This window comes from Primulina tabacum, chromosome 16 (assembly GCF_025594145.1).
Source record: "Primulina tabacum isolate GXHZ01 chromosome 16, ASM2559414v2, whole genome shotgun sequence".
In the NCBI taxonomy this organism is placed as follows: domain Eukaryota; kingdom Viridiplantae; phylum Streptophyta; class Magnoliopsida; order Lamiales; family Gesneriaceae; genus Primulina; species Primulina tabacum.
The window spans coordinates 29884824-29911888 of record NC_134565.1 but is presented as its reverse complement, the minus strand read 5'-3'; the positions used below and the strand labels follow the sequence as shown (position 1 = coordinate 29911888).

The following is a 27065-nucleotide window of genomic DNA, read 5'->3' as shown; positions in this document are numbered from 1 at the left end:
AATGTTGAATCGGATTTCATAGTGTTTGTAATACCCATATCCGATTTCACAGGTCCGGATTCAGCCCAAGACTAGGGATGGCAATGGGACGGAGCGGGGGCAGGTTTGCCATCCCCATCCCTGTCCTCGAATTTCATCCCTACCGCCATATCCGTCCTGATCCCCGCTTCTTCACTCTAAACCCGAAACTTCGGGGATCAACTTCTCATCCCCGCCTGCATCCTCGTTTTAAAAACATTAATATGGTGAGAAGATGATGAATTCACAAATTTTCTCAAACCAAAATTTATTATTATCTATTATTATTAGTTATAATATTAATATTAATATTAATATCAGTATTAATAATATTAATATTTTTAAAAATATTAATATTATTATTATATTAATAATACTATTATTTTATTATTGATATTATTTTTGGGACGAGTTCCGTGACGAGGATAGTAATCACATATTAATATTATTATTATATTAATAATATTATTATTTTATTATTGATATTATTTTTGGGACGAGTTCGCTGATGAGGATAGTAATCACATACCCGCCCCGAACTACATCAATTATTTAAAAAAATCCCCGAACCCGAACCCAAACCCAAACCCGAAAAAATCGGAGATCTTCATCCACGTTTCGGGTTTTCATACCCAAGACTCAAATCAAGTTATTACTTTAATTACACCATGAATATAATTTTAATTTATGGGGAAAAATAATTTTTTTAAATAAAAAAAAAGCTTCCGAATAAGAAATATTTTATCAATAAATATTGTATCCATATGTTACGATTATAATTTCCGTAATTAAGCACTTTGAAATGCAAATCAATCAAAATTATATTGAGTGATTAAAAACTATTTCATGATCTTATTGAATATTTACAGATTTTTTTTCAGAAAACAAAAATGAATATATAAGAAATTGAATCCATGAGATCATTAAATTTGTACACAAAGTTGAAATATATACTATGGATACGTTGAATTTATTCAATTTCGCCTCTTGCTATTGGCCAATCAACATAAAATATAATAATAAATACATGTCTGCCTTAGGATGGCAATGAGCCGGGGCCGGGGCGGGTTTGTCATCCTCATCCCCGAAGTCCATCCCCACCCCCATACCCGCCTCAATCCCCGCTTTTTCGTGTTTGGGGAATCCCCAAACCCGAAACTTCGGCGATCAACTTCTCATCCCCATCTCCATTTCAAAAATATTAATATGACAAGACAATGACGAATTCAGAGATTTTTTCTCAAACCAAAACTTTTATTATCTATTAATATTATAGATAATATTAAAATTAATATCAATATCAATATTAATAATACTAAGATTATTAATATTTAAAAAAATAATATTATTATATTATTAATATTAATAATACTATTATTTTATTATTGATATTATTTTCGGGACGGGTTCGGGGATTTCGAGGATGGGGATAGTAATCTCATACTCGCCTCGAATTACATCGGGAATTTTTTAAATCCCCGAACCCGAACCCGAACCCAAAAAAATCGGGGATTCTCATCTCTGTTTCGGGCTTTTCCCGCGGGGCTCCAAACCCGTGGGGAAAGTTGTCATCCCTAGTCTGCCTCAATTTGTTTAGAAGGGATATCTCAGTTGACGTAATATTTAACGTTTGATAAATAGTCCGGAGCTCGATTCTTTCTACCAACGTTTTCTCGAACGAGCTTATCGCACATGATTTGTCCAGTGTTGTTTACTTGACTAGCATGGTTTGCACGCTACTGCATTAATCTGAGGATTTACCCAAAAATAGCAACCGTGAGTTCTCTCATCAGAAAAATAAAATAAAATAGCGATCGAGTATTTTTGAAAGTTTCTCCTTTTCATGGCATAGTGTGATTCGATATTAAAGGAAAGTTAGCACTGAGGTATGTTGACCCGTATGAGATATTGCAGCGGATAGGCACTTTGGCTTATCGATTGGTTCTACCTCCATCTTTATCTGGTATTCATGATGTGTTTCATGTGTCGATGTTGCGAAAGTATGAGCCAGATCCTTCACATGTGTTGGATATTTCTAAGGTTCTGTTAGATCCTGACGTGTCTTATGTTGAGAGACCAGTTTGTATTTTGGATCGATATGAAAGGAAGCTTCATAGTAAGCTTATACCGATGGTGAAGGTTCAGTGGGAGTATAGAGGTGTCGAAGAGGTCACTTGGGAGACAGAGCAGTATATGAGAGAGCTCTACCCCTACTTATTTTGATGGTATGACGTATCTTTATTTATGCATGTTATTACAGTTGTTGATTAATTTCGGGGTCGAAATTCATTTAAGAGGTTAGAAATGTAATGTCTGAAGTAAATTTCACATGTTGTTGATTTAGTAATGTGATATTACTAAATAATTATTGATTTTTAAAGAGGAAAATATGACATATTTTGATCATATGAAGTCAAATGATTTGAAATTTGGATATAATGTAGAAAACTCAAAGATATAGAAGTTTCATGATTTGAGTTTTGGAATATTTGATCGTTTGACTGGTCCAAAGAGATATATCGGTGTTAAAATGTTAGATATTATATATTATATTATATTATATCATTTTATTAATATGATATAATATAATATTTAAAAAAAAAACAAGATAAATTTAAAATTCTTGAACGGTGAAATCATTTTCCAATTGACAGTAAGCTAACCGAGGAGAGAGGAAGAAATAGAATAGGATTTTGAAATTTTTTTTCGATATTGCGACTTATCGATTTATCCAATCGACGAACCGACTTTAGTTCTGAAATCATTGACACGAGGTCTTCGATTTGAGGTATAAATTTTATATTTTTGGTGATGTTTGAAATTCGTCGATTTTTAGAATAAATCCGATAAATTGTTAAATCATACAGAAATTGAAGATTGTTGAATATTGTATGATTTTAACGAAGTAGAGAAGATTATAGTGATTTTGTTTTGAATTATTCTTAATTTGTTATAATTAGGGATTTTTAATCGTTGGATTGAGATTGGAGAATAATTTGTCTGTTGTTATTAATTCTAATTATATATTCGGAGTCTACGAAGTATAGGCTACACGTAGATATAAAGTTTTCGTAATTTGATGGATGTTGTAAAATAGCCTATTATTTGAAGTTAATTAATTAAGGTGTATTTGATGGTAGTATTGTGAATTAAAAACACCAGAATATTAAATTGTTGAACAATACGAATTTATAATCGCATTTTATATTTTGTTGAATTAATTGTTTTTGGGCTATTTGATGTTATATGTTGATGATGTTATGATTGTGTTGATACGGTGACAATGATCTGATATTGTTGTTGAATTATTTAGATACATCACAAGCATCGGGATCAAAGAAATAACCAAATTTTATATATACTCGATTATCATGTACGTGTTGACGTACGAGCATATATTGTTATTGTTTAGTATTGATGAATACTATTGCGTTGAACGATGGTAAATCACTGGTATTGGGTGATTTGTTATTATATCTGTTGTTATTTATTATTGTTGATGTTGTTGGCTGTCGTTGTTGGGAGACGTCACGTTAATGTTGTTCGTTCAACGATATTGCTTTCGCCGGTGTTGGGGTGCGACGTATCGTCGATGTTGTTGTTCGTTCGACGATATTGCTGTCGTCGGAGTTGGGGTGCGACGTATCGTCGATGTTGTCGTTGCAGTAGTATGAGAATGATGATGTTGATTTCGTGGATGGTTGGTGACTTGATTGTCCAGAGACAGCAAAAGGAGTATTTCTGTTATCATTTCAGTTATATCTTATGTTGTTGTTAATATAGCTGTTATGTATTGCGATGATGATTGTTGTGTATGCTCACCCTTTGGGGGCTGTTTCTGTTGGACATGTTACAGGACTATGTTGTGAGACATGATAGAGGAGAAGGACTAGGTGTGTCTAGTAAAATAGTCCTGTAGTTGATAGTAGATAGAGACAATATAGTTTATTGTCTTATTTGAGTTGTGTGTATGTATTTATTATACTGTTTCTGCTGCACTGATGTAGATAGTGTGATGATTGCACTATTTTGTCGTATATACATTATATTATTACGTCATTGAAAAGAAATTTTTTATGCATATGACGTCACATGTTGTATGATTTCGTGGCTAGGTTTGGGGCGCCACAATCCCCGAAATAGATTATTCCGGGCTTGTGTAGGCAAATTTTCAAGGATCTTTTTGTCATTTCAGACCAGCAGAAAATTATTTTTGGGTGTGTTTATGCCATTAACGTTTTAAAATATTTTGTTTTGTTTTAAAAAACTAAAATTTAATTTATGAAATATGGAATTAAAATTCTATAATATTTGTTGATGGAATTGTATGATATTCTTTTTGGGTTTAAAATAATGGAAAAATACATACAAGTATAATAAAATTACTTATTAACTGTGGACAATAGAAAAGGTTGAAACATAAAGAGGATAGATAGAGAATGTCAAAATAATATATACAATTTCCTAACAATTTCAATGTAATTGTTAGTTGTCCTAGGTTGGTTAGATAAAATTTTTGAGAGTTGTATATATGGACTTGGACAATCCTCCCTCTTGAGCTAGCTTTTGAGATTGATTTATGTTCAAGTTCCAATCTTAACATGATATCATCGCTTAGGTTTTGCCGTTGTGTGTTAGATTGCCTATAATTGAGACATTCGTTATGCTCATAATTGGGTGATTTGTACTTCACGCTCCAAATATTCATTTCTGAGCGTGAGAAGAGTGTGTTAGTTGTCTCACATCGGTTAGATAAAATTCTTGAGAGTTGCATATATGGACTTGGACAATTCTCCCCTCTTGAACTAGATTTTGGAGTTCAAGTTCCAATCTTAACAGTAATAAAAGTGAGATATTTGTTAGGACAAGGTATCGGGGGTTTGTAATATAAATCCAATGCAAGTTGACCACAAACTAAAATTTTTTCATTTCAACAAGCGTTAATATTTTTTTAGGAAAAAATACATTTTTAGTTTTATTTTTCAATTTTAATTATTTATATTGTAAAATTTCTGGCTTAGTTCTATATCTTTCAAATTTTTAATAATTTTATCATTTTTAATCAATAAGATATCATATCAGTCCTACATCACTGTCACGTTGAAAAAATGTACTAAAATCACAAAAAAAAAAATATTCCAAACAAGTAGAATAAAGAAATATAATGATGGTATGATTGTATTTTTAAATAAGACATTACGAAATTAATTAGAAGAGAGTTAGTATACTGACTTCGATTTTAATTAACCGTAAAATAATAATAAAACAAAAATATTAATTTTTTAAATTTACTTTACTTGGTGTTAGGTAAGTTGTTTGGTTAACAATGCTTCAAACGTCTTTAATAAGATCCCACATTCACGCAAAGTTCGATGAACCCGACCATTTATTTTATAATACAAGTTTTCGGTGTAGTAGTGGGCATTGGTGGTGTCTAAAACATAAAGATTGATGAGACTAAATTTGGGCGAATTTGTCATCAAAATTTGTATAACGTGATTTTGTTGGTTAACACAATTTATAGGATATTACGTTTAGTCCGATAGTATATTAACAAATAACGACATCGACTTTCCAATTGTATTAAGAAAAAGTAAGTCTCTTGTGAGATAGTCTCACGAATCTTTATTTGTGAGACGGGCCAATCCTACCGATATTCACCATAAAAAAGTAATATTCTTAGCATAAAAAGTAATAATTTTTCATCGATGAATCAAATAAGAGATCCGTCTCACATTATACGACTCGTGAGACCGTATCAAGCAAATTTTTGCCGAAAAAAGAATGAGTAGGTCTCTTGTGAGACAGTCTCACGAATCTTTATTTGTGAGATGGGTCAATCCTATCGATATTCACAATAAAAAATAATACTCTTAGCATAAAAAATATTACTTTTTCATGGATGACCCAAATAAGAGATCTGTCTCACAAAATACGACCCTGTGAGATCGTCTCACACAAGTTTTTGACAAAAAAATGAATAATTTTGGATAAGTTTTTGTGCCCGATACCACCAAGTCAACCATATGCCAAACGTCCACTATTTTAAGTAAGTTGAGTGAAATATTCTTATATATCTCTCAATATTTTCATTGCCAAAATCTTAGCAATTTTCGATAAAACCTTCAATAAAATACATTAATCCCAAAAATACTGTTTCCGAATGAGAAGATAGATTGTTATAATTGAGATTGGAACTCGATGTTTCGTTCAAACTTGAGATTTTAAAAAATCTAATAGTGTAAAATCCCCCCAAAAAAAATTCCTTATCTGTTGAAAATTAATATTTAAAACATGTGTGTTGAATATTTGAATGTTGAAAATAAGAGTTGTAAATATTGAAAATTAGTGTGTGATGATATAGGTAATGATGAATTTATTTTTGGATTATTTGTAAAGAAATTCTATAAATAGCTTCACCATTTGTGAAGAAATTTACAATTGATTTGAGAGAAAAATATTATAAAGTGTGTAGTTTGATAATTTTGAGAGTCTGAGATTTTTACTTTTTACTATAAATTTTTACTTTTTCATAACACGTTATCAGCACGAAGCTCTAAAAATCCTCCATACTTTTCCAAACTCCAAACAGAATAAAAAGGTAACAAATGTAATGATATTTATTTTACTGTTATTTATTTATTGTGTATATATTTAATATATAATATAATGTTATTATATAATAAAAATTAGAAATAATAATAATAATTTTTTCAAAAACTTGTTATAAATCCTGGGAGGATGTTAAGACGACATCCCACACTCCCGGTAAGGGATACGATAAGTATAAAAGCCTATAAGATTTTTAAACAAAATAACTTGTGACACCGCATTATAATAATGTGATATGATATATATAATTATTTAAACATGACAATATTATATACATCATATTATTACCATAAAATTATACAAATGCATACATTTATTTTTTTGTACACCAACGGTTATAAACGGTAACAAAACGGCTAGTTTTTGCCCTATAAATATGATCTCACAAACACATTCAATCACTCCAACTTTCTCTTATTCTCTAAAAATTATTCTTCATTCAAAATTTTCGAAGAAAAAGAAGATGGATTTCTTAATGTTATTTTTAATTATTTTGGTTATCATACTCACGAGTCTTGTATTTATTAGAGAATATCATCCTCGTGTGTTTTCTTTATTTTTACGAATGCTTGTACTTGTTGTTTATCCATTACTTTGTATTGCAATATTCATTAACTAATAAAATGCATCGTAATTTTTTTTAGTACCACAATGTCAAATTTGACAACGCTCGAATTTGTTGCGCTCGACATCACGGGAAAAAATTATATGCCATGGACTCTCGATGTAGAAATGCATCTTGAGTTATTGTGTCTAAGCGACACCATTAAAGAAAATGGTATATCTTCATCACAAGAAAAAGCAAAAGCTATAATTTTTTTGCGTCGACATCTCGATGAAGGTTTAAAATGTGAATATCTCATCGAAAAAGATCATATGGCTCTGTGGAAAGGACTGAAAGAAAGATTCGAACATATAAGGGAAGTTATACTTCCGACCACCCGAGATGAATGAAATACGTTGCGATTCCAAGATTTTAAAAAAGTCATTGATTACAACTCGGCGATGTATATAATAATCTCGCAATTGAAATTTTGTGGGCACGAGATTACAGAATTAGAAATGCTTGAAAAAATATTTTTCATTTTTTACGCATCGAATATAACTCTACAACAACAATATAGAGTGCGTGGATTTTCGAGATATTCTGAACTTATCGCCCGTCTCTTTGTGGCAGAAAAGAATAATGAGCTGTTAATGAGAAATCATCAGGCACAACTCACTGGTTCAACAACATTTCCTGAAGTAAATGTCGTAAACAAAAATGAATTTAAATCTGGAAACCAAAATCAAAGTTATAGACAAGATTTTGGTCGAAGGACGAAATCGTGGACGTGGACGTGGAAGTGGTCGTGGTCGTGGACGTGGCCGTGGTTTTGAAAACAATCGAGATAGTTACTTCCATAACTCATCTCAAAAGAGTGTCCCAAACCATCCACAGAAAAGGCATCATGAAAATATGAATGTTAATGAGAATCACTCAAAAAGATTTGAAAGTTCTTGTTTCAGATGTGGTACTCCAGGACATTGGTCCCGTATTTGTCGTGCCCCTGAGCACCTTTGTAAACTTTATAAAGAATCAATAAAGGGGAAGGAAAAGGAGACCAACTTCACTGAACAGATTGAACCTTTGAGTGATTCAACTCATTTTGATGCTGGAGATTTTCTGAATAATTTCTCAGACAATGATCAATTTGCTGGTGGAATAAATATGTAAAATATTTTATTTTTCCATGTACTTGTTAGATAATGTTTTATCGTGTGTTATATTTTTATTTATGTATTGTATTTTATTTTATTTTATAAATGTATTGTCAGTAATTTTATTTCATTGCATATTTTTTTGAAGTTCGAACATGGAAAATGCTACGAACAAAGCTGAAGCTTATATACCTGATAGTGGTACAACGCACACTATCCTCCGAGATAAAAGATATTCTTGGAACTAAAACCAACAAAAACAATGATGAATACAATATCAGGTCCTGTAGACTTGATTAAATGATGTGGTAAATCACAATTTTTGTTACCTAATGGTACAAAATTTTTGATCAATAATGCTTTATATTCACCACAATCAAAAAGAAATTTGTTGAGTTTTAATGATATATATTCCCATGGGTATGATACTCAAACAATGAATGAAGAGAATGAGAAATATATGTGTCTTAGCACATACAAATCAGGAAAGAAATATGTAGTTGAAAAACTATCAATGCTACCTACTGGATTGCATTATATATATATAAGTCCAATTGAATCAAACATGGTAGTTGATAATTCTTCAATACTGATCAATTGGCATGATCGATCAGGACATCTTGGTTCAACAATGATGCGAAGAATTATAGAAAATACACATGATTATCCGTTGAAAGACCAGAAGATCTTTCAGAATAATAAGTTTCAATGTAAATCATGTTCTCTTGGAAAACTTATTATAAGACCATCACCAGTCAAAATCCAAACTGAATCACCAATGTTTCTTGAACGTATTCAGGGTGATATTTGTGGACCAATTCATCCACCATGTGGACCATTCAGATACTTTATGGTATTGATTGATGCCTCCAGCAGATGGTCACATGTATGTTATTGTCAACTCGAAATGTTGCATTTGCAAGATTACTTGCTCAAATAATAAAATTGAGGAATCAATTTCCCGATTATACAATCAAGAAAATTAGACTTGATGATGCTGGTGAATTTACTTCCCAAACTTTCAATGATTATTGTATGTATATGGGAATCATTGTTGAGCATCATGTTGCTCATGTACATACACAGAATGGATTGACTGAATAATTGATTAATGATTGCTAGACCAATGATTATGAGAATAAAGCTCCCTATTTCTATATGGGGACATGCAATTCTACATGCTGCCTGCATTAATTCGCATCAGACCAAGTGCATATCATAAATACTCCCCATTGTGGCTTGCATTTGGTAAAGAACCAGACATTTCTCATCTGAGAATTTTTGGATGTATGGTGTATGTGCCTATTGCAGCACCACAACGAAAAAAATGGGACCTCAAAGAAAGATTGGAATTTATATCGGTTATGATAGTCCATCAATCATTCGATATCTTGAACCTCAGACAGGTGACGTGTTCACAGCACGTTTTGCTGATTGTCATTTTAATGAGGAAATCTTTCCAATGTTATGGAGAGATTAGAAACATACCGAAAAGGAAATTACATGGTATGTATCATCATTGTTACATCTGGATCCAAGAACAAAACAATGTGAAAAAGATGTACAGCAAATTGTACAATTTCAAAGAATATCAAATCAAATATCAGATGCATTTACAGATGCAAAAGGAGTAACTAAATCATATATACATGCTGTAAATGCTCCTGCTCGAATTGAAATTCCGAAGAAACAAATTGAAGATACTTATGATGTCATTAAACGCCTGAAGCGTGGAAGGCCAGTCGGTTCCAAGCATAAAAATCCTCGAAAAAAAAAAATTCATAGAGAAACACGATGATCACAAAATAGAGATTGATGTTCCTGAAGAAACACATGATGATGAAAATGTTCTGTCAGAACCACAAACAGACGAGAATCGTGAAAGCTCTATCAATTATATTAATACTGGAAAAATATGAAACCGAAAAGATATAAAAGAAATTGATGATATATTTTCTTATAATGTGGCAATTGACATCATAAATGATAATGAAGATCATGAACCAAAATCTTTTGGTGAATGTAAAAATCGGCAGGATTGGATAAAATGAAAAGATGCCATCCAGGTTGAATTGGATTCGCTAAATAAACGTAAAGTTTTTGGACCTATAGTCCTTACACCTGAAGGTGTAAAACTTGTTGGATACAAATGAGTTTTTATTCGAAAGCGAAATGAGAAAAATGAAATTGTAAGATATAAAGCTCGACTTGTTGCACAAGGTTTTTCTCAAAGGCCTGGAATTGATTATGAAGAAATGTATTCTCCCGTGATGGATGCAATTACGTTTCGGTATTTGATTAGCTTGGCGGTATCTGAAAATTTAGAAATGCATCTTATGAATGTTGTTACAGCTTACTTATATGGATCACTTGATAGTAATATATATATGAAAATTCCTGAAGGATTTAAGATGCCTGAAGCACAAAGTTCAAAACCCAGAGAATGTTATTCTGTGAAATTACAAATATGATTATATGGGTTAAAGCAATCCGGCCGAATGTGGTATAATCGACTAAGTGATCACTTGATGAAAAAGGGATATGTAAATAATTCAATATGCCCTTGTGTTTTCATTAAGAAAACAACATCAGGATGCGTAATTATTGTTGTATATGTTGATGATTTAAACATCATTGGAACGAATAAGAAAATTCAAGAAGTTGTGTCATACTTGAAGGAAGAATTTGAAATGAAGGATCTTGGAAAAATCAAGTATTGTCTGGGTTTACAAATTGAACAAAAAGAATGTGGAATGTTTGTTCACCAGACAAATTATACAGAAAAGATTCTTAAACGTTTTAATATGGATAAATCAAATCTTTTAAGTACTCTAATGGTTGTTAGATCATTAAACATAGAAAATGATCCATTCCGTCCATGTGAAGATGATGAAGATATTCTTGGTCCAGAAGTACATATCTAAGTGCTATCGATGCCCTTATGTATCTTACAAATTGTACAAGGCCTGATATATCTTTTGCCGTAAATTTATTGGCAAGATTTAGCACATATCCAACAAAGAGACATGGGAACGGAATTAAACATATATTCCGTTCTCTACGAGGAATAACAGACTTGGGATTTTTGTATTCAAAATATGCTAATCCAAGTATAATTGGTTATGCCGATGCTAGATACTTATCTGATCCATGCAATGCACGTTCTCAAACTGGATATGTATTTACTCGTGGAGACACTGTAATTTCTTGGCGTTCACATAAACAAACACTCGTAACAACTTCATCAAATCATGCCGAGATTATTGCACTACATGAAGCAAGCTGTGAATGTGTGTGGTTAAAATCCATGACCCAACATATCCAAATCTCATGCGGATTATCATTCGACGAGAAGCCTGTGATACTATATGAAGATAATGCTGCATGTGTTGCTCAAATGAAAGAAGGATACATAAAAAGCAACAGAACTAAATATATTCCTCCTAAGTTCTTCGCATTCACCAAGGAGCTTGAGAAGAATAAATATATTGATGTTCGTCACATTCAATCAAGTGAAAACTCATCAAATCTCTTCACAAAGGCACTTCATACGACAATATTCAGAAAACACATATATTATATTGGGATGCGCAATCTACGAAATTTGTGAAGAATTGTTCGTGTCAACATGAGGGGGAGTTTACGTGACTGCACTCTTTTTTCCTTACTATGGTTTTTATCCCAATGGGTTTTTCCTAGTAAGGTTTTTAACGAGGCAGTATAAAAACACGTAATGAAGACAATCATTATGATCATCATCACAAGGGGAGAGTGTTGAAAATTAATATTTAAAACATGTGTCTTGAATATTTGAATGTTGAAAATAAAAGTTGTAAATATTGAAAATTAATGTGAGATGATGTAGGTAATGATGAATTTATTTTTGGATTATTTGTAAAGAATTTCTATAAATAGCCTCACCATTTTTTAAGAAATTCACAATTGAGTTGAGAGAAAAATATTATAAAGTGTGTAGTTTGATAATTTTGATAGTTTGAGATTTTTACTTTTTACTATAAATTTTTACTTTTTCATAACATTATCGATATATTTTATTTGCGACAAAATCATTAAATCAGTGGAATTTTAAATTCACGCACTAGTGCGTGCGATCACGCTTCCAAAGAACGCGTTTGGTTTATAGGGCTACCATTTATAAAACCCATTCTCCTAGGTCAGGAAACTCATGCAAAGTCCTCGCAGAGTGACCTGCGGTGGAAAAATGGTTGACTCGACGGTGGTCGCCGTGGATCTTCCGCCGAAGCCTCCGTCGACTACCGAATTTGCTTCGGCGCCATCGGTTCCACCCATCGACACAGCATTATTTTGTCAACAGCAATTAATCGACATCAACTGTAATTTGGACGAAGACCTCAACGACTTGAAAGGACTCGATTTCGATTTCGATTTCGTCCTTGACGATTTTAGTTTCACACCAGCTGATTTCGAAGACCACCTTCCGGATCCCGCCAAATTAAATGAGACAGATTCATTCAAAATGGAACCCGAATTGGACCCGAATTTCAATCGGTTCGATTTTCGCACGAATTTGGCTCCGTATCAAGTACTTTTTAAATCAGCCTCTTCGGATTTGCGTCATCATTCCGGCGACAGAGATTTATCTGGAGATCACGGCTCTCATGGATCCGGCGTTCTGAATTCCGCCTCTCCTGTTTCGGAGTCTAATCAGATTTCTGGCTATCTTAATCTGTCGTCTCCTGAATCGGATGGATCAAATCGAGAGATTTCTGATAATAGTGTCGGAGACGTAAAGGAGGTGAATTGCCCTTCGCCTGATACCCAGGGTTCGGGGATTCGCAAATCTCATGTCTCAGAGGAGTCTAATGACTGTGCAGCTCGACCGGTGAGTTCTTCTCCGTATCTGAGCAGTCCCATTAGAAATGTTTTGGTTGATCATGAAATTAAATCGGAGGATTCAAGTAATTGTAATGCTCCTAGTTCTTTGTTGAAAAGGAAAAAACAGAGAGATGACTGTTATGGTGAGTCTAGGATTGCTAAATATAAGAAATCTAACAGTAATGCCGAGAACGATGATTATAGCGGGTTGAGTGAAGAAGAAGAGAAAAGGAATGCTAGATTGATGAGGAATAGAGAAAGTGCACAATTATCGAGACAGAGGAAGAAACATTATGTCGAGGAATTGGAGGATAAGATCAGAATGATGCATTCAACAATTCAAGACTTGAATCTGAAAATCTCGTTTTTTATGGCAGAAAATGTGACTCTTCGGCAACAAATGGGCGGCGGCGGCGGTATGGCTGCCCCACCTCCCCAGATGGTGCCACCTCCTCCTGGAATGTATTCGCACCCAGCCATGATGTATCCGTGGGTGCCGTATACGCCACCTTATGTTCTGAAGCCACAAGGGTCGCAAATTCCTTTGGTGCCGATTCCAAGGTTGAAACCGCAACCGCCAGCTCAGTCACAGAAGGTGAGTAAGAAAGTGGAGAGTAAGAAAAACGAGGGGCAAAAGAGTAAGAAGGTTGCCAGTGTTAGTTTTCTAGGTTTGCTTCTTTTTATTATGTTGTTTGGGGGCATGGTTCCTATCATAAATGTGAAGTATGGAGGAGTTAGGCAGGCACTCACTGGAGGAGAAAGTTATGTTGGTGATGGATATTATGAGAAACATCATGGGAGGCTGCTGATGGTCAATGAGACTGCAAATGGCGAGAAATTTAGCAGTACGGGAGATTTTAGTCGTAATAATAGCAGTGTCAATCGTTGTCAAAGAGGTAACGGTGGTGGAGGTGAGCCAAATGCTGACGAGTTTTCTCATGTCGGCAATGGGACTGAACCTCTTATTGCCTCGTTGTATGTTCCCAGAAATGATAAGCTTGTGAAGATTGATGGAAATTTGATCATTCATTCAGTTTTGGCAAGTGAGAAAGCCATGGCATCTAACACAGAGGTGGATGGAGAGACTGGTTTGGCAGTTCCTGTAGGTTTGGTTTCTGCTATTCCTGTTCCTGGTGTGGGAAGGAGTGGTATCAGACATCCCCACCTCAGGGCCCTCGGTCCCACTACGGAAGACAGGGAAAATTTGAAGTCGACAGCAACTGATGGTAGTCTTCATCAATGGTTTCGTGAAGGCCTTGCCGGTAATCTTGACCTTTCTTTGCATTTGATTTTTGTTTATTCAGTATTTTTAATTAATTTGGGTTAGGACTAAAACACTTCACTGTTGACTTGCTTGCTTAAATTTTGACAGCGAGTTAAAAATCAAATATTGATACTTTTTGAATGAATAAATGTGGCTTGTGTGGTAGATATCATACTCGTTCTTGTGTACTATTCTAGATCTGCATAAATATTTTGCCAAGATATTTTTGTCCCACTTGTCGGTTTGCTATGCTAGAAGCTATTTAGTAATCTATTAACATTAATAGGAGTACATTGATTAAACCAGGTTATATATCGCCTCTTAATTCGTCATCCTTTTACTGCCTTCCATTCCATAATTTTGTGAACTAATGGATTGAAATAACCACCAGGACAATACTTAACCAAGATGAAGTGCTGTACATTATTTGAGTATACCCTTGTTTCTTTTTCTAGTTTGTGACAGTTTCACTTTGCTCCCACTTGCAAACAACTCTTTGATCTGTAATTTTTGGGTAAAAATAATCTGAATGGAGCTCTCATAAATATTTCTTTCCACAAGTGTAATACTATCTTGCTTTTATTTGTGATCAGGGCCAATGTTGAGCTCTGGGATGTGCACCGAAGTGTTCCAGTTTGACATATCACAAGCTTCTGTTTCAGGAGTCATAATTCCAGCCTCCACTCAAACAAACATTTCTGAAGAGCAGGCTCAAAATTCTACACATCTCAACAAGGGAAGAAACCGAAGGTTCCTTTATGATAACCCTATTCTCCTCCCCGAATCCCATCATAATACTTCTGAAGAACATAGACAAAGAAGTTCACGAAAAGATAATTTGGATGGTAATAATGTAACATCTTCAATGGTGGTTTCGGTGCTGGTGGATCCAAGAGAAACAGGTGATAGTGACGTTGATGGTGTTATGGGAAAAAACTCCATCTCACGAATTTTTGTTGTTGTGTTGATCGATAGCGTCAAGTACGTAACATACTCATGCATGCTTCCATTTCTAGGATCTGCGTCTCATTTAGTTACTAACTGATGATCGAATAGGAGAAGCTAAGAAGCATCGGATCAATGAATTTTGTAGATAGCTAAGTTATAGAAGTCCTTTGGGCTTATCCTAACTTAATCAACTCATATGTAACCTTACAGGCAACTGTAACTTTTGCTCAGGCATGTGCTTTATCATGTATTTATCATAAACGAACGATGGTAAACTTGTAGTTCCTTTTAAATAATGATATCTTCCTTCTATTTTGTGTTAATATTGGATATGAGAAGCTTATGGCTAGTTTATTGATTGAGCTCAATGTGGTTGTTGGATATCTTGTATTATGATTTTTCTAAATGATGGAGGTTTGACAGATCTTTATCTATTCATATATATCGGGAACAATGTGCCAAGGGGGGACGACATAATCAAAAATATAATTTTCCAGACGCTGCAATCGGCAAAACAAGCAATACAATTGCTAACATAAATCTCATGATATTTGTCTGGATCACTGGATGTTCAGATGTTTATAGAACAATTGAAACAAATGTTTATAGAGCCATAGTGTAATCCACATTTCGAAGTGCATGAAACGTGTTTAATACATCGTTCTATCTCTAGATCATATATCTCAATACCACGCATTATTCGTTGACTCTTGTGCTATATACTTGGGTATGCCCGATATTATGCCAAGCATTATCATTTGAGACTTCTAAAATTAAGCTTTATTATCTTTGGCAAAAATTTGTGTGAGACGGTCTCACGGATCGTATTTTGTTTGATAGATATCTTATTTGGATGATCCATGAAAAAATATTACTTTTTAGGTTAAGAGTATTACTTTTTATTGTGAATATCGGTATGGTTAATCCGTCTCACATATAAAAATTCGCGAGACTATCTCACAATAGACTATTCATTATTTTTTTATTTTTTTTGTTTTTGCGTAAAATAAATCTAGAAACGAATAACGAATTTATTAATGTTCTTCACTCATATTCAAGTACTGTGATCTCTCTCTATTTGAGAGTTAAAAAACTATGTTTTTTTTTTTTTTACTAAACCTATATACTTTTACTAGGATCCTCTAAAAGTTTATTTTCAAATGACAAAAATGGAGTGTATTACCTTAAAAACCCAATTGGGCGCAATAATTTCATTTATTATGAGAAGATAGAAACATGTCATTTTATTTATTTTATGATTTAAAATATTAGAATTACATCGATAATATCAAATTTTTTTTATTAAAATAAGAGAAGTTCAATGTATTATCTTATATATGTATTATTAAACTATTATGGATATATTGCGTTTGGATTGATGAATTTCAAAATCTATAAATTTCAAATATATTTAAATATATTTTTATTGTTTATGAAAATAAGATCGTAAACTATATAGAACTCTTACATGCTTATATAATATTGCACACTAATTAAGATGAATTTCAAGTTTAATTAATTATAATGTCATTTGAAATATATTATATTTTATGTTGATAATATGTAAACAATTAAAAAATATATTTAATACTCGATTTATTGATTCTCGTAGTTAATAAAATTATATTCAAAACCAATTTCAAATCCTTCTAAAAGAAAAATATAGACAATTTAATATTTGGAAAAGAAAATGTTTGAAGAGCTGGAGCAGCGGACTCACTTTTGCTTCAAGTGGGAATGTCTATCTCACTTTCTTAATCGATTTATGGAGTAGGATTTATATGTTGCTCACTTATATCATAGGCTACAGAGTTAATACAAACCCAATTCGAAGAAATTCATAAATTTTAGCTATTTATCGAATAATTAACTTCAGCAATCATAAAAATCATCGAAAAGAATTAGCAAATCCTCGGACGTGAAGAACCCAGAAAGATTAATCAATGCTCAGAACCGGGGATACAGGATTTGGGGCTCACATTCGATCGAAAAGTCAAATCAGAATTCTGGGGCTCGTTTCTTGACTTTTGATCGGAGACGAGCTTCTCTGTTTCAGGTAAATGGAGTAAATTTTTTTTTTTTAAAGCCCAGACCTTTTGTATTCTACTTCTTTTTAGGTGTAATCAGTATTTTTATTTATCGTCTTCACCATATCTTCGTTGTCTGGTATGCAACTTTTGCGACGATGAGAGTGAAACATTAATTCATGGAATGAAGTCCCCTTAGCTTGCAGTGTTTTGTTTTTTGGGTTCTATTTGGTTTTTATTTTGTTTGGATTTGAAAGAAAATATCTTAATAACGGGATTGCAAATTCCCCAAAAGGTAATTTCTTCTGTGATGGGTTATGGCTATTTGTTCCTTTTTTGCCTTTGGTCTAGGTATCAAATATAGAGAGGAATCAGTTTTCCAATTATATAACCATAATTGTGTGTTGCTTTACATAAACGGAATTATTTGTTTAGTGTATTAGTGCTTTTCCTGTCTTTGGTATGCTTTTGGCTTTTCTTTTTCATGAACAAAATTCATTAGGTGTGTGAGTGTTTGGAGGTACTGAATTGTTAAAGTCTCTTGAACTTTGTTTTATTTTTTTACAGGAATTTCCATTTGATATATCAACCATGGATTCAAAAATGAAGAGGAGAACCATGACTGAGAATGGTGATACAGGGGAGGACTCTGTTCTTGCGACTATGATCAGTAATGGGGAGGATTTGGGACCTATGGTTAGGCTTTCTTTTGAGACAGGGAAACCTGAAGCGCTTTTGCTGCAACTTAAGCATGTAGTAAAAAAGAAAGAAGTTGAGATTGAGGAGCTTTGCAAGCTTCACTATGAAGAATTCATTCTTGCGGTTGACGAGCTACGTGGTGTCTTGGTTGATGCGGAAGAGCTGAAAAGTGAGCTGGCGAGTGATAACTTTAGGTTACAAGAGGTTGGTAGCGTGCTTCTAATGAAACTTGAAGACCTTCTTGAATCTTATTCAGTCAAGAAGAATGTTACCGAAGCCATTGAGATGTCGAAGAGCTGTGTTCAAGTGTTGGATCTTTGTGTGAAGTGTAATAATCATGTTTCTGAGGGTCGATTTTATCCGGCTTTAAAAGCTGTTGATCTGATTGAGAAATATTTGCAAAACATTCCTGTGAAGGCACTGCAAATACTTATAGCTAAGAAGATACCCTTACTAAAGTTGCATATTGAGAAGAGGGTATGCAGTGAAGTTAATGAATGGCTAGTTCAAATTAGGAGCGGTGCGAAGGATATTGGACAAACTGCTATTGGTTATGCTGCATCTGCTCGGCAAAGGGAAGAGGACATGCTGGTTCGTCAAAGAAAAGCAGAGGAACAGAGTTGTTTGGGTTTAGGAGATTTCACCTATACACTGGATGTCGAAAAAATCGATGAGAATTCTGTTCTAAAATTTGATCTAACACCTCTTTATCGAGCTTATCACATTCACAATTGTCTTGGCATCCAAGATCAATTTCGTAAATATTATCACAAAAATCGTTTTTTGCAGCTGAATTCAGACTTGCAGATGTCGTCAACCCAGCCATTCCTTGAATCCCATCGGACCTTCTTGGCTCTTGTTGCAGGTTATTTTATCGTCGAAGACCGGGTCTTAAGGACTGCTGGTGGGTTACTTTCACCCACAGAGCTTGAGACAATGTGGGAAACTGCTGTGGCTAAAGTAACTTCAATCTTGGAAGAACAGTTTTCCCATATGGATACTGCAAGTCATCTCCTCCTGGTAAAGGATTGTGTGACCCTCTTCGGTGCTACCCTCAGGCAGTATGGTTATGAAGTGGCCACGATTCTTGGGACTTTAAACAGTAGTCGTGGCAAATATCACGAGCTTCTTTTAACTGAGTGCCGGCAACAAATTACTGACGTCATTGCAAATGACTCGTATGAGCAGATGGTGATGAAAAAGGAGTCAGATTACCAGGCAAATGTTCTGTTGTTCCATCTTCAAACCTCAGACATAATGCCGGCCTTCCCATATATTGCTCCTTTCTCCTCCATGGTGCCTGAATGTTGTCGAGTTGTTCGTTCATTTATCAAGGATTCTGTTAATTACTTGTCTTATGGGGCAGACATGAACTATTTTGATTTTGTGCGGAAACACCTGGACAAGCTCTTGATTGACGTGTTGAATGAAGTCATTCTTAACACAATTCATGGTGGCAGCATTGGTGTGTCTCAGGCAATGGGAATTGCTGCTAATATGGCTGTTTTAGAGAGGGCTTGCGATTATTTTCTCCAGCATGCTGCACAACAATGTGGAATTCCCGGCAGATCAATCGATAGACCGCAAGGTGGTTTAACGGCCAAGGTTGTTTTTCGAACCTCAAGGGATGCTGCTTATCTTGCTCTGCTGAGTTTAGTTAACTCGAAGTCAGATGAATTTATGACACTTACTGAAAATGTGAATTGGACTTCCGATGATGCACCTCAGCATGCGAATGAGTACATAAATGAGGTCATCATTTACCTTGACACTGTTTTGTCCACTGCTGAACAAATTTTACCTCGGGATGCTTTGTACAAAGTTGGTAGTGGTGCTTTTGAACATATATCTAACTCTATCGTTGGAGCTTTTCTCAGTGACAGTCTGAAGAGATTTAGTGTTAACGCAGTCATGAGCATTAACAACGATTTGAAGGCTTTGGAGTCTTTTGCGGATGAAAGGTTTCACTCAACTGGCGTACATGAAATATACAAAGATGGGAGCTTTAGAAGTTGCTTGGTAGAAGCCAGGCAATTGATAAACCTTCTTTTGAGCAGTCAGCCAGAAAACTTTATGAATCCCGTGATACGGGTAAAGAATTACGACGCTCTTGATTATAAAAAAGTGGCTACCATCTGTGAGAAGTTCAAGGATTCACCTGATGGACTTTTTGGTAGTCTTTCAAACAGGGCCTCCAAGCAAAGTGCTAGAAAAAAGTCCATGGATGTGCTGAAGAAAAGACTAAGGGATTTCAATTGAAAGAGCTTGGAATGTTAATTCTGGACTTCAATTAGCTGATTTTTTCTATTTATTTGACTGTTCAAAATTTTGCAGACGCTTTAAACATTTATGCTAAAACATTCTTTATTAGAATATAGTTTGGATAGAAATTTTCTCATGTCTAATCAGTCCATTGAATTCTAGTAACTTGGCTATTTATGTCTCGATTATTTGGAAAGTTACCGATGAGAGCTGAACCTAAATATTCCATGTGGCGATGGATAAATGTTTGGAATATTCCATGTATAGCTCTACTTTACATTTTTAGCTACAGGGAATGGATGATGGAGTGTTGTTAATTTATTATCTTTAATTCCCAATTGCTTTTATTTAGCTTTATGTATACCTGTCATATCTTCCAATGTGTCAGTCCAATTCTCCATGATTTGGAGAACACTAACGTACTTCAGACAACTCTAAAAACATATTTAGGTCATTTCCAATCACAAAATCTATTTTTGTGTAAATATTACACTAAAATAATGCGATTTTTGCACCAAATACAACATCCATCTCCAATTCATTTACTTCAAATCTCACACATATTAATTATTATTTTTATTTAATATATTTTTAATTATGACTAATGTGTATATTATATAATCAATATTATATTATTAATAAATTTAAATAATAATATTTAAGTTTATAATTTAATTATATAATTTGAATGACTATATTCATATCACAAATGATCAATTAAAGCATTTCGTAGTGCGATTGAACATATTTATATAAAAGTAGATTATTTATAAATCATTAAATCAAATTATTCCTTAATTATTAATATTAACATAAATAAATAAATATTTAAAAAATCAATAATTATTTTTAATTTTTATGTTTAGATATCTCGTTATTAAAATAATAAAATAAATACAAAAAAAATTAAAAAAAAAAGTGCCTCTGCTCCAGATTGGCGTAGAGGCCACTCTTGCGCCAAATTTGGTGCAAGAGTGCATCTTTTCATGAATTATCTGCACTTCCTGTGGCTCCAAATGTTAGTTCATTGATACTATAGAGGACATTTCCTGTAGAGCTCAAGATGGTTGCAATATTACTTGATCTATCAACTAACCAAATGGCCTAAAAAATGGCCAATGATGACCAAATGTCATGCATAATTCTCAGTTGTTCCCATTTCATTATCATCAGTTGAGTGACTGGGAATAGGAAGTGGCACTTAGACTCGAATGACTCCTCAATTCAATCTAAGTAGTGTTCCACTTGTAAAGACTAGGTGTTGTAGGGGCCATTTTCCTTATTGGCTTTGGCCTCCCTTCTCCTATTACAGAAAGGCCATGCATTATCTGTTATATGTGGTGGGTAGATGTCAGCTATGTGTGGAATAATCTGATAGACGAATATCCAAATATTTGCTTCAAGGATGCGTATTGGTCGTGGTATCATTGCTTCATTAGTGCCTGTTCAGCTTTTTGCCCCTTCTCTGGACAGTTTTAACAGAAGATGGCACATCTTGGCACAAATAAGTCAACTTTTGGGACACTAAAGGGCTTATATATTCGTGTATCTCATCACTTCAAAACGACTTATCAGACCGACTCACCGAGAGCAGTTGACTTTATCAAGTAACTACATTTGAATTGATGAAATTGAAGAATTTGATTATGGGAATGATTTGAGAATGGATTTCAAATGACAAATATTATTAAAATTGCTTTAACTTCGAACACAACCTTAAATTTTATTTGGACTTAAAACTAATTCTCAAGGAACCATTTGGGATTGTAACAAAGCTTATCAATAAAGAAGCCGATGCTCATGAGTCATGACTGCCCATGGCCACCATGCATCGACAAATATGAGGGCACGAACGATAAATTACGGTCGAGTTCTTGTTATTATCTATAGAAAACGTCCAATGTGTTAGAATATATTATTGTTAGGTCTTAAGGGTAGATTAGTCATTTTACTCTTTTTGTGTTTATCCTAGCTATATAAACATATTTCTTTGTATTCTTTCTTCAGTTTTATAATACCGCGTCTTGAGCTTTTCGCTCACTCTCTATTTATTCATGCTATCAGAGCCTTCATCTCATGGATCTGTCAATCGAAGAGAAGAACTGTTAATCTCATCCACATCTTTTCGTACAACTTTTTCGTTCGTATAGTTTCTCGTTGGTAATTACATACGATTTCTTCTCTGTATTGTGTTTTGTTTTACTCGTTCGATTTTGTTTGGTTCTGAAATCATGGCTACTCGTAAAGACGATTCTCTTCAGTTGATTAGTGTTCAATTGGATGGAAAAAATTATTCGTATTGGGGTTATGCTATGAAAATTTTTTGCGGGGGAAATCGATGTAGGGCTATGTCACAGGTGTGCGAGACAAGCCTACAGACCACACAAACCCTGATTATGCTGTGTCATTGAATGTTTGGGAGGCAGATAATTCGAAGATTATTATGTGGATTAATAATTTTGTTGCGCACTCAATAGGTGCTCAATTGGCAAAATACGAGACTGCTAAGGAGGTTTGGGATCATCTGACACGCTTGTATACACAGTCTAATTTTGCCAAACAATATCAATTGGAGAAAGATTTTCGTGCCCTTCAGCAGAAAGATATGAGCATCCAAGATTTTTATTCTGCCATGTCGACACTCTGGGATCAATTAGCATTAACAGAATCTGCAGAATTGCGAGCATTCTCACCTTATATTGCTCGGAGAGAAGAACAACGCTTGCTACAGTTTTTGATGGCACTTCGGAATGATTTTGAGGGTCTGCGTGGGACGATTCTTCATCGCAACCCTCTTCCTTCTGTTGACTCGGTTGTAAGTGAATTGTTAGCTGAAGAGATTCGTCTGAAGTCTCACATTGACAAAGGGACAATCCCGATTACACCATCTGTCTTTGCAGCTCCTCAACGACCTCAAGCTAATCACCAAAACAGGACAAAAATGAAGGTTTCTCAAGATGAGTGTGCTTTTTGTAAAGAGAAAGGGCACTGAAAAGCTCAATGCCCACTATTGTTGAGTAAAGGAAAAGTGCAGCCGCAACAACAACAACAACGCCCACACAACAGTCCATGGAAACCACAACAACAACATCAGCCATCTCTGAACACTCCATGGAAACCACAGTAGCAGCAGCAGAACACTCCATGAAAACCTGGTAATCCACCAAACCAGTGGGCATATCGACCACCTCAGTCTAACAATGCAGTTGCTGCACCGTCTTTGGATCTGTATCTGTTTGAGCAGTTTCAACAGTTCCTCGCTTCACGGCCTCATGCTATGTCAGCTTATTCACATATAGGTTTGTCATCCTCTCGCACTTCAGGTATATCTTCGTCCATCTGGGTCTTGGATTCTGGAGCATCTCATCATATGTCTCTTGATTTGTCATCTTTTGCTTCTTTGTCTCACAATTTTTCCATTGAAATTGTGACTGCTGATGGTACACCGATGCCATTAGTAGGCGTTGGTTCTCTTGTTACGTGTCGTTTATCTCTTCCTGATGTATACTATATTCCCAATTTTACACTTAATCTTGTTTCGGTCAGTCAATTATGTGAGTCTAGATACTTGGTCCACTTCTCTTCTTCACATTGTTATGTGCAGGACCCGCGATCCCAGAGGCTGATTGGGACAGGTCGTAGACAGGGGGAATTTATGTTTTGGATTATCTCAGAGTATCAGATGTTGCAGCATCTAGTGTGGATCTCTCTTCTTTTCGCTTGAGTCAGTCGTCTTCTATTTTTTATTTATGGCATAATCGTCTAGGACACGTTTTCGCGTCTCGTTTGAATTTTTTAGCGTCTACAGGAGCACTAGGAACTTTAAAAAGTCATGATATTTCTGATTGTAGTGGTTGTAAACTGGAAAAATTTTTGGCATTACCTTTTTATAAATGTCTATCTTTTTCTTCAACTCCTTTTGATCTTGTTCATTCAGATGTGTGGGGACCATCTCCTGTTCCCACGAAAGGGGGTCGAGATATTATGTTTCTTTTATTGATGATTGCACTCGTTATTGTTGGGTATATCTGATGAAACATAGGTCTGATTATCTTGCTATTTTCAATGATTTTAAAGCTCTTGTGAAAAAATCAACATTCAGCTGTCATCAAGTGCTTTCATTGTGATTTGGGGGTGAATACACTTCTAATGATTTCTTGCGTTTGCTTGCTTCTGATGGTACAATACATCAAACCTCGTGTAGAGAAACTCCTGAACAAAATGGTGTTGCAGAAAGAAAACATAGACACATTGTTGAAATAGCTCGCTCTTTCTTACTGTCTTCTAATGTTCCTAGTGCATTTTGTGGTGAAGCAGTTCTTACTGCTGTTCATGTTATCAATAGAATTCCAACTTCACACAATTCAGGTTTGTCACCCTTTAAAAAAATGTATGGTCATGCTCCTGATTATTCTTCATTACGTGTTTTTGGTTGTGCCTGTTTTGTTCTCCGACCACAGATCGAGCGCAATAAGTTGTCTCCACGTTCTGCTCTGTGTGTTTTCCTTGGTTATGATATTGGTCAAAAAGGGTATCATTGTTTTGATCGAATTAGTCAATAATTGTATGTCTCTCGTCATGTTGTGTTCCTTGAACATGTTCCATTCTTTTCTATACATGTTAGTTCGCATAATATGACACATGCAGATCTTATTCGTATTGACCCTTTCACTTCCGACACCGACGAGACCTTGCCCACGACCACACTCGAGACTCCTGCTCCTCCAAATCCCCCTACGACAACCCAATCATCTCCTGGCATCGCGGATAATACTCCACTCGTCAGTCCACTAGTGTTCGTAAGTCTACTCGACTACCTGATTTTGCTTACTCGTGTTATTCTAGCTCTTTTGCTTCATTTGTTGCCTCTGTTCATTGTCTCTCTGAGCCTTTATCCTATAGCGAAGCTGTTGATAATCCACTTTGGCAGAAGGTTAATGCTGAGGAACTGACTGCTCTTCATCAGACTCATACATGGGATTTGGTTCTGTTGCCACCAAGAAAGCACACCATTGGCTCTCGTTGGGTCTACAAGATCAAGACCAAATCCGATGGATCTATTGAACGCTACAAAGCTCGTCTTGTTGCTAAAGGTTACTCTCAGAAGCATGGCATGGATTATGAGGAAACATTTGCCCCCGTTGCTAAAATGACGACAGTTCATACTCTAACTGTTGTTGCTTCTGTTTGTCGATGGAAAATCTCTCAGATGGATGTCAAGAATGCCTTCTTGAATGGTGATCTTCATGAAGAAGTTTTTATGGCTCCTCCTCCTGGTGTTTCTCACCAACTTGGTGAAGTTTGTAGACTTCGTAAAGCTCTTTATTGTCTCAAACAAGCTCCTCGTGCTTTGTTTGAGAAATGTTCTATAGTGATTACTTCGCTTGGGTTTATTTCTATTCATCATGATTCCGCATTATTTGTCAAGTGTACTTGTGCAGGTCGTATACTCCTTCATGTCTTTATATGTTGATGACATGATAATCACCGGTGATGATATTGATGGCATTGAGGCTTTGAAGTCTGAGTTAGCTTGCTGCTTTGCTATGAAGGACTTAGGTTTGTTACGTTACTTTCTAGCAATTGAGGTCAATTTGCCTATTCTCCAAAAGGTTATCTTTTATCCCAGTCAAAGTACATAGCAGACCTGTTTGAGCATGCACGTTTAAGTGATAACAAGATAGTTGATACTCCTGTTGAGACCAATGCTCGGTACTCTCTGTCGGATGAACCTCCTTTGCTAGATCTTACCTTATACCGTACTATTGTTGGCAGCTTGGTTTATCTCACTGTGACTCGTCCAGATATTGCGCATGCTATTCATGTAATAAGTCAGTTTGTCACTGCACCAACTACAGTTCATTGGGCTGCTGTTCTTCACATTCTCAGGTATTTTCGGGGCACTCAGTTTCAGAGTCTTTTGTTTCCTTCTACTTCTTCTTTAGAGCTGTGTGTGTACTCTGATGCTGATTGGGCTGGCGATCCCATGGATCGTAAGTCAACCACTGGCTTTTGTATTTTTCTTTGAGATTCTCTTTATCTTTTGGAAAAGTAAGAAACAAGTTGTTATCTCTAGATCTTCTACCGAAGCCGAGTATCGTGCTATGGCTTCAACCACTTGCGAGATTGTTTGGTTAAGCTGGTTGCTTGCGGATTTCGGTATCCTTCTTCGTCATCCTACTCCGTTATATTGTGATAATCAGAGTGCAATTCAGATTGCCTGCAATTCAGTTTTTCATGAGAGGACAAAGCACATTGAGATCGATTGTCACGTCACTCGTTATCATCTACAGCTTGGCATCATCACGTTACTTTTCGTTCCTTCTTCTCTGCAGATCGCTGATATGTTTACCAAGGCACATTCCGCTTCGCGCTTCCGTTTCTTGTCTGACAAACTCTCCATGATTTTAGCTGTAGCATCGTGAGTTTGAGGGGGGATGTTAGAATATATTATTGTTAGCTCTCAAGGCTAGATTAGTCATTTTACTCTTTTTGTGTTTACCCTAACCTTATAAACATATTTCTTTGTATTTTTTATTCAGTTTTATAATACTGCGGCTTGAGCTTTTCGCTCACTCTCTATTTCTTCACAATGATCATCATCGATTCTCTCTTCGGTTTTTCATGCTGAGGTAAAACTTGAATTTACGTGTTTGAGTTGATGATGATCATTAAAT

The 27065-nt window shown here is 35.0% G+C and overlaps 3 protein-coding genes across 3 annotated transcripts; all 3 read left to right on the top strand.

Annotated features, from left to right (window-relative positions):
* The first annotated feature begins 12480 nt into the window (after nt 1–12480).
* On the top strand, nt 12481–15723 carry LOC142528926 (bZIP transcription factor 17-like). The gene is made up of 2 exons (XM_075634216.1): nt 12481–14450; nt 15046–15723. The coding sequence occupies exons 1-2, from the start codon at nt 12518–12520 to the stop codon at nt 15495–15497; spliced, it is 2385 nt and encodes a 794-aa protein (XP_075490331.1). The 5' UTR covers nt 12481–12517; the 3' UTR covers nt 15498–15723.
* Nucleotides 15724–17106: 1383 nt separating this feature from the next.
* Nucleotides 17107–20678, top strand: LOC142529372 (exocyst complex component SEC15A-like). Its single transcript, XM_075634897.1, has 3 exons — nt 17107–17365; nt 17403–17456; nt 17995–20678. The coding sequence occupies exon 3, from the start codon at nt 18019–18021 to the stop codon at nt 20383–20385; it is 2367 nt and encodes a 788-aa protein (XP_075491012.1). The 5' UTR covers nt 17107–17365; nt 17403–17456; nt 17995–18018; the 3' UTR covers nt 20386–20678.
* A 1115-nt stretch (nt 20679–21793) lies between these two features.
* LOC142528475 (uncharacterized) lies at nt 21794–26813 on the top strand. Its single transcript, XM_075633526.1, has 11 exons — nt 21794–21886; nt 22733–23335; nt 23561–23929; nt 23993–24023; nt 24326–24410; nt 24593–24756; nt 25036–25183; nt 25291–25687; nt 25830–25947; nt 26001–26277; nt 26441–26813. Exons 1-11 carry the CDS (start codon nt 21794–21796, stop codon nt 26811–26813), a joined length of 2658 nt encoding a protein of 885 aa, XP_075489641.1.
* Nucleotides 26814–27065: the final 252 nt, after the last annotated feature.